The sequence below is a fragment of the Bombus huntii genome, unplaced genomic scaffold, assembly GCF_024542735.1.
Source record: "Bombus huntii isolate Logan2020A unplaced genomic scaffold, iyBomHunt1.1 ctg00000080.1, whole genome shotgun sequence".
NCBI classification, from domain to species: Eukaryota; Metazoa; Arthropoda; class Insecta; order Hymenoptera; family Apidae; genus Bombus; species Bombus huntii.
The window spans coordinates 397,954-406,102 of record NW_026099336.1 but is presented as its reverse complement, the minus strand read 5'-3'; the positions used below and the strand labels follow the sequence as shown (position 1 = coordinate 406,102).

Below are 8,149 nucleotides of genomic sequence, written 5' to 3'. Positions count from 1 at the left end.
TGCCACAATATATTATCTTTCTTCTTTTCTTTCCTTTTCTTTCCTTTTGATCTTTTAAAGCCCTAAATCGCTGGCTATTTTGTATACTATATATTTTGTACACTCAATTACTCTGTAAGTCATAAGTACATATGTTTTACAACGTTATTTGTCATATTTCAGTTAAACCCCAGAAAAGCCAGAAATATATTTTCAGCATGTTTTAACGCGCCCCTGGCAAAGATCTCAAAAACGAGTTGCGGCACAATTTAAAGCGACAAATAGCATCGCGTGTCTCGTTGTGGTAACACACGGTTCGCCAGTTTTTTTTTTTTTTTTTTTTTTTTTTTTTTTTTTTTTTTTTTTTTTTTTTTTTTTTTTTTTTTTTTTTTTTGATATCGGTGACTGCCATATTCTCTTGAGTTTCCAAATCGTAAAGAATCTTTCCCCAGGGATTGGTCAACTGTGTATGTCCCCATGCGACGTAACTTGCTTAAGGAACACGAGCCGGTGATATGCAGGCAACGTATAATTGATTATCATTCGCTCTGAAACGCTGAAGTAATGACCAGTGCAGTGGTCCAGTGGTCATATTGAATGCCGCTGGATATATCAGCATTTGGCAACCTAACCCAGAGAAGCAGGAAATATGAAGCTACCGAATACCAATTAACTTCGTAGTTGCACGGTTCACATTCCATCATTTCTGAATATGCGAGGACAGTCCTCTTATTGTGCTTTTAATTCTTTTATTTGTTTCATTTTCAGCAAATATACTGGTTTTTTTAAATTAAGCTTCTGTTTATACAGAGTTACAGATTATATTAATTTTATATAGAATATATTTAAGAAAGATATTTAATTTTTTGCTAGTTAAGTATTGATCGATTAAGTTACTGTACCTTTGTTCCGATAAATGCGTGCCATTTCCTCGAATCTAATATCATAGCAAATGCCAATACCTATTTTGCAGCCCTTCACATCGAACGTCGTTAGGGAGTTACCAGGACTGAGTGAATCACTCTCTCGAAAAGTAATCTTATTAGGAATGTCGATGTCGAATAGATGTACCTAATAACATAAAAATGTAGTCGCTAATTCTATTGCTGCAACTTTTGTAATTTAATATCAAAGTTACCAACTCCTAAACTTTAATTATTTTTTATTTAATAACTGACAGCGTTTTTATCACTTTCTTTTATTAAAAAATCTTATCATTTAATAATGTTTAAAAAGGAGAAAAAATAAGTATAATAATATTTTAAGTATTTGAAAAATTTATACAACACAAACACATTACAACAAAAATGGGCGTTTCCCGTATCATAACGTATTTTATAAACCGTAAATTATAGAATTGGTTATAGTATACGTATGTACATATGTATATTCCTAAATTATTCCTAGATAGAGTCACTTTCTTCGCCCCAATATTTTCAAATTCAAAGCCATAAAGGAATATATTACTTACCTTTCGGTGTTTTGCTATCAAAGTTCCATCGGGACCCCAAATAGTACAGGTATTGTACAATTTATCGCCCTCTATTTCAGGCATCGTACCACCAACTACATAGATGTTGTTTTCTTTAGCTGCGTTCGATGAAGCAACGCTCGTTTCACCATCAGGAATACTCTCGGCGTATTTTGGAAAGTACTCTGCGTTGCAATATTTCAATTAATGAAATGTCTTTTGTTCCAACCATAAATTAAATTGAAATGTTTGTCAGTTTTTTATTTTTTAAATTATTAAAATAACTAAGTTTTATATTTCGACTTAATTAAATATGCAATTACTTAGCTAATAGTATATATAATAAATTGTTTCTACAGGTTCAAAATGAAAAATGAATATTTAGAAATATTTAATTACGACAATGCTATTTGTGTTAGCATCAGTGGCTTGTTACTCAACGACTTTGCTAGTACTTTTTGAAACATAAAGTTAGTTTTCAATTAACACTTATACTAGAGGCGGAATTATAAATGCAAAATAATTGATAATACTAATTTATAAGTACCTAATTATTAGTATCTTCAAAAATATATTTATACAAAAATCACGATAATCATGAAAATGGGGAAATCCTATATTCTCGAATCAATTCACAATTTATTTTGTATATTAATTAGATTCCGCGCTCATCAGTACGTACTCACTGGCGAGATCGAGAAAATGTATCGGCAATTCCTCGTACGACCAGAGGATCGGAAATATCAAAGGATATTATGGCGCAGCGCGAGTGGAGAAACAGAAACATATGAGCTTAACACCGTAATACTCTTATCATAGAAATAGAAGCAGTCCTCAATTCCCGCCCGCTAACTCCTATCTCCACCGATCCAAATGATCTCCTAGCCCTCACTCCCGGACATTTCCTCATTGGCGATTCATTAATGTGCTTACGTGATCGAGATTTCAGAGACATTCCATCGAACCGACTCTCCAAATGGCAGCATATCCAACAGCTTAAACAACATTTTTGGAACCGCTGGCATAAGGAGTATTTGAACGAGCTAACCAACCGCAATAAATGGAGCAAGGGTGGACACAGCATCCAAAAGGGCACAATCGTCATCCTCAGAGAGGACAACGTTCCCTCCATGCATTGGCCTCTGGGCCGAGTTATCAAGGTTCATCCAGGCGCCGATGGTGTCATCCGGACAGCTACAGTTCAGACGGCAAAGAGCATTTTGGATCGGGGCGTCAAAAGGCTTGTCCCACTGCCAATTCAACCCGATCTCGAGAAACCCGAACAACTAGCCACCGAGCCGAAATAAGATGGGAACTTCAACCACACCTCGCTAGTTTGATCGGTACCCTCTCAACGGGGGGAGAATGTTACGCCATGCGGCTTACCATAGGTCATATTCTTAACTATCGATCGCGGCACTATAATGTCGCAGACGGATCGTCGCGTCTGCCCGGCAAACAAACATTGTAGTGGCAAGCGCATGGTTCATTAAGCAGGGCGACTTCCAGAAACGTCGACTCGTGGCCCGTATTTTACCTCGCAGTAAAAGAATGTGGCGTGATCCGAACGTAGTGGGGGTCGCCTTCCAGAAAAAACGAAAAAAATCGAAAGGCGTTCAGAACTTTTCGAGAAGTCGAACCGTCAACACATGTGGTATGTCGCGCATTACTTATCAACCAAAACGCAGTTACATTTTTTTTGTTCCATTTATATCTTTCTAGTTAATAAGTTGTTGAAATAAACATTAATTTATTTGTGTTAATTCTGTGGAATTTCATTGAACTACTGAACTGATCAGTTCGTGGCGTCGATTATTTAATCGTAACGGGAAATTACAACTCTCGTTGACGTGCTATCTCGCGATCGCATCTCTCCGCGAACGGTCGAAACAAAATGATTCACTAAAAACTGTCCTGAATTCCTAAGAACTTATTTACCGAAAAACTGACAAAGTGTTTATTTAAAAAATGAGGTTGAAGGTAGTCCTTTTCTTTCATTTCATTCATTTTCATTTTCTTTCTTAAGTATGGCTAACACAATATCTAATCAATTAAAATTTTATATTTTCACGTGAAAAGTTTCTTTAGATAATTATTATCAACATGATGACTCACTCTTACGGATTAATACGTGTCTGTAGGGCAATCCGGTGGACTCGATCGGCTTTTTACTTCGAAAGTTGAGTAATCGGTGTCGCTTTCTTACGCATCTTTGAACTGTATAAATGTTTTAAAATTGTTTGATCCAGAATGTACCACACCGGACAATCAAGAAGGCAGGTGCCTTGACTACAGAAAATGTAAACCTCTGCAAGAAATATGGCAGATACAGTACCGTACAGCCACCGATTTTTATAGACGATCAGTGTGCAGATACCAGGGCAATGTTACGATCGTTTGCTGTCCGAACGATCCAAACAAAGAGAAGAGAGAAATTTTAATAAAAACTGTGTATAAGTATAAGGCTTTGCGACCACCATACTGAGGTTTTAGCAACGTCTCTCATACCAGGGTGGTCGATGGTAAACCAGCTGAACTTGGTACGTTTTATGTCTTTCTTTCCGATTAATAATAAGCCATTTACTGCAAAGAATGAACTTTAAAGGCATTAAACAGCACATCAATGTACATTTCAATTAGACTAAATAATAATGCTATGATTTTATCGGTAGTAACTTTACTTATTAACTTGAATTATTTCTTTCTTTTACTTCATGTTAGGAAGAGTATCTTTTTGCTTGAAATAAAAAATTGATATAGGAGTAATAATATGGATAGAGATCAAAAACTGTTAGGGCAGAAATTACACGTTTGAACTTTATAGTTCAGTATAGTTCAAATAGAAATTATATAGAATTATTTAATAATTTGTATTCCACTGGAATAAAAATTTAATTTCTGTCTTTATCAAATCTCTGTTTCAGAGTATTTGTACGTATGTACTTATCGTCTGCTGTATGATCGAATTTCGAATAGGTAATAATCGTTGTTACTCGTTATGTGAGAAAAAATTATGTATATTCACAACTATGACTATTGCATTTTAGGCGCTTGGCCATGAATCGATGCATTAGGTTTTCGTAATCCCCGAAAACCAGACAAACCACTATGGAAGTGCGGAGGTTCCCTGATATCGGCTAGGCATGTTTTGACCGCAGCACATTGTGCACATATGGATGGAATAGAAAACATACACAATCATAATATTGCCATTCTTAGATTGGTGGAGGAGGTGCCATTTTCGAGTAAGTCCTCAAATATATATATATATATATATATATATATGCTATTGAGTATTACTGAAGTATCATATCCTGAAATTTCTTACTGTACACATATATTGTGTCATAAAGCGTGTATAATTCTTTCTCATACTTTTGGTCATTAGTTTCCTGCATTTTCATTTATTTTTTTATTTTTCAGGGTACGTATATCCCATTTGTACGAAAGAGCCCCTACGAAAGAGCAACTTCGTCGGCTATAACCCCCTTGTTGCTGGATCGGGAGCATTAAGATATAGTAAGTGATATCAATTTTATAATAAAATTAAATAGTTCCAGTCTTAAATATCTTTCTTATTTTCTTCGTAGGACGACCACGACGTAATGCATTAATGGAAGTACAAATGCCAGTGATTAAGAACGCCGAATGCAAAATAGCTTATTCCAAATTTCCTAATGCACCTGATATCACTGATGGTATAATATGCGCCGAACATGCTCAGGGTGGAGAGGATTCTTGTACGGTAATTAAGTTACAGAGTTACTACAAACTATACGGTATCTGAAGACACGTCGATTCGAATTAACATCAAATCGACGTCTTAAACATTAAAAATAATAGATAAACACAATTTAATAGTTTTGCCCACTTCTCACACCTCGTTATGGTATTTAATCTAATTTCCTCTAATCTTAGTTTTGCTCAAAATACATATAACATGTACGTTATAAATTGGAGTATTTCAATACACAAATCAATAGAAGATTATTACTGTATATAAGTATAATTTCAATACAATTCGATCGATATATTTCAGTATCTTTGATTAAAAATTTAACGATCCTTTCAGGCTGACCGCGGCGGATCACTGCTGATACAACATGAATTAACCTCGTATTTAATAGGTATTGTGTCTTATGCTTATAAGTGCGGCACAGCTGGGTATCCCAGCGTTTACACTAGGGTCACATCGTACCTTGACTTCATTCTCCAAGCGATGCAATAATATGATATTACTGTTCCATAAATATCATTGTGTAAAAAACGTAAAGTTGGATTTTCTTATTGTGGAGATAAGAAACAGCTCAAATTTACATTGTTTTGTACGTTACAAATTATAGGCTTAAAATGTACGAAATGTAACTTTGAAACGACACTAATTTTTTACGCACGATAAACCTCCACAACTTAGGTATGTAAAGATGATAAACGTATATTAATTCTATTAATTTGGTAATAATAAACCAACTTTCTGAGAAGTTCTGTAAATTTCGTTTCTTTTGTATCAAGAGAATAATGGAATATTCCACTTAGATCGTATACTTCTTGTATGTACGTACAAAATTTTCCGGCTAATCTAAAACACTTCATAAGATAGAGAGCTTCTGGAAATTCGGACACAGAGAGTGCATAAAATACAAGATAAGTCTCGTGTCTTTCAAAATTATTTTTTATTCGCTAAAAACGTCCTGTGTACTCATGCAATCACATGCAACCTCGAAACTTCACTTATTTTTTATCACTTTCCAATTCAATACACAGTTTCTGCATTTTTGACTATATGTAAGAGAAATTTCCATTCAGCCAAAGGTGTACTTACAGATTATAGATTCCTATACGACTCTCAGTAAAAATTTATCCGCACTCCAGATAGTTAAAACTTCTGTCGACCGTATTGATCCATCTGCACTCTTCGTATGACGTCAATATCTGTTCAGTGCTGCTGCGCAGGTTTCTTTGTGTTACGTCAATTCGTTTGTGACCGTTGCGCGAGTAATGGCGCTTTGCAATGGTGATTTGCAGGAAAACAGTGCAGGATGCTGTGATTCGTTTCTTGTGGTCGGAGGTTATGTTTGATGCCTATATTTATCAAAGATTTAATGCACATTATGGAGAAAGTGTTTTGTCACGAAGTGTGTTTGAATGGGCACAAAAGTTCAAAGAAGATCGCACGAGTGTTATGAAAAAACAGCTGGACGCCCGTCCACATCCACGATGACAACATTGAACGTGCTCATGAACTTATGCTCTATGGAATAGACGAGTGACACTGGATAATGTGGCAAATCATTTGCAAATCAGCCACGGCTCTGCTTATGCAATAGTGCACGACAGATTTGGATTTTAAAAAGTTTGTGCGAGATGGATGCCGAAAAAGCTGATGAAAAGGTGAAGACGACGATGCATTCGTGGTTCGCAGCTCAGCCCAAAACATTTTTTAATGAGAAAATACAAAGGTCCTTCGGCAAATGGACAAAGTGTATACAGAAATCGAGTGATTATGTCAAAAAATGATGTATGTCTTTTTTGACAATTGCTTAAAATAAATTCTACACCGACAGAGCGGGTAACTTTTTACTCACCCTCGTAAGACACTTAAATTTCCAATCTATTATGATGAATAAAAGAGCTTATACTATTAAATCTAATTGTATTTTGTTGCATGAGAGTACACGTGTATGTGATGTACATTACCTTTATATCCCCTTGAACGCTTCAATATTGCGCATATATACTATATTTTGTACAGCTTCTATAAAATTTCGTATGTTTGTTTAGGCTGTTAATCTAGAGGCTGGAGTACAAAGAAGTGGCACAATGATGTGGGCTGATGACATTTATAATTATCAAGGAATCACCCCTACATTCGCTCAGGTATATATCGTTGACTATAACGTATTTAACATATATGATTGTTAGAATATTAATAATTAATTTTTAATTCTATCAGAATTTTAATGAAACTGTCCCTTGGGAAGGAAGAACTGATACCTTGATATCACGGTTTGTACATCCTATATATACGACAAATTTTAGAACATTATATAACGAAGAACCAGATCGTCGTGGCCATGTGATGTGAATAAAAGGACTTGAATTTGATGATATTTTTATAATGTTAGATAACATAACTAAGTATCTTCACAGTAAGATAGGATGACATGGTTTACATGATCTTAATGTTGTTCACTCGAGTGATGATATTATAAGGAAAAGCGTAATATCACAGGTAGGATGATTCATAATTTAGAACTACTAACTCATGTATGTATTAAAAATTAAAGAAATATATTAAATTTTATAGGATATTTATGTTTAGTAACCAGTAATTCAGAGATTGGTATTCATGGTTACTATAACGAGGCTGTAGAAACGCACCCTTTCTTCTTTGCAAATGGTCCTGTATTTATGTCTAAGCCGAAACTGGAACCTCTGAATAATTTAGATTTATTCTTGTTATTTTCTAAAATACTTATCTACAGTATACCATAAGGAATGATACCGTATCGCACCTAATCAAGTGCCTTAAGAAACATCAACAGGATATCACAGTAAGTAATCCCTTATCGACAGATATGTAAGTAAAAGTTATGTGTCATTGTTATACACAATTATGTGTTAGTGTTATACACAGTTATTTATCATTTTCTATTAATTCAGTTGTAGCCACTACAATATCTATGACACTGGTAGTAA

The 8,149-nt window shown here is 34.9% G+C and overlaps 1 protein-coding gene and 1 long non-coding RNA gene across 2 annotated transcripts; one reads left to right on the top strand and one right to left on the bottom strand.

The window, feature by feature from the left end:
• Nucleotides 1-268: 268 nt before the first annotated feature.
• LOC126876511 (omega-amidase NIT2-A-like) lies at nt 269-1,629 on the bottom strand. The gene is made up of 3 exons (XM_050639366.1): nt 1,451-1,629; nt 882-1,050; nt 269-606 (listed from the first exon to the last, which is right to left on the bottom strand). The coding sequence occupies exons 1-3, from the start codon at nt 1,532-1,534 to the stop codon at nt 473-475; spliced, it is 387 nt and encodes a 128-aa protein (XP_050495323.1). The 5' UTR covers nt 1,535-1,629; the 3' UTR covers nt 269-472.
• A 2,325-nt stretch (nt 1,630-3,954) lies between these two features.
• On the top strand, nt 3,955-7,636 carry LOC126876521 (uncharacterized). The gene is made up of 5 exons (XR_007694247.1): nt 3,955-4,695; nt 4,874-4,969; nt 5,041-7,019; nt 7,232-7,327; nt 7,404-7,636. It is a non-coding gene; the product is annotated as an uncharacterized LOC126876521 (long non-coding RNA).
• Nucleotides 7,637-8,149: the final 513 nt, after the last annotated feature.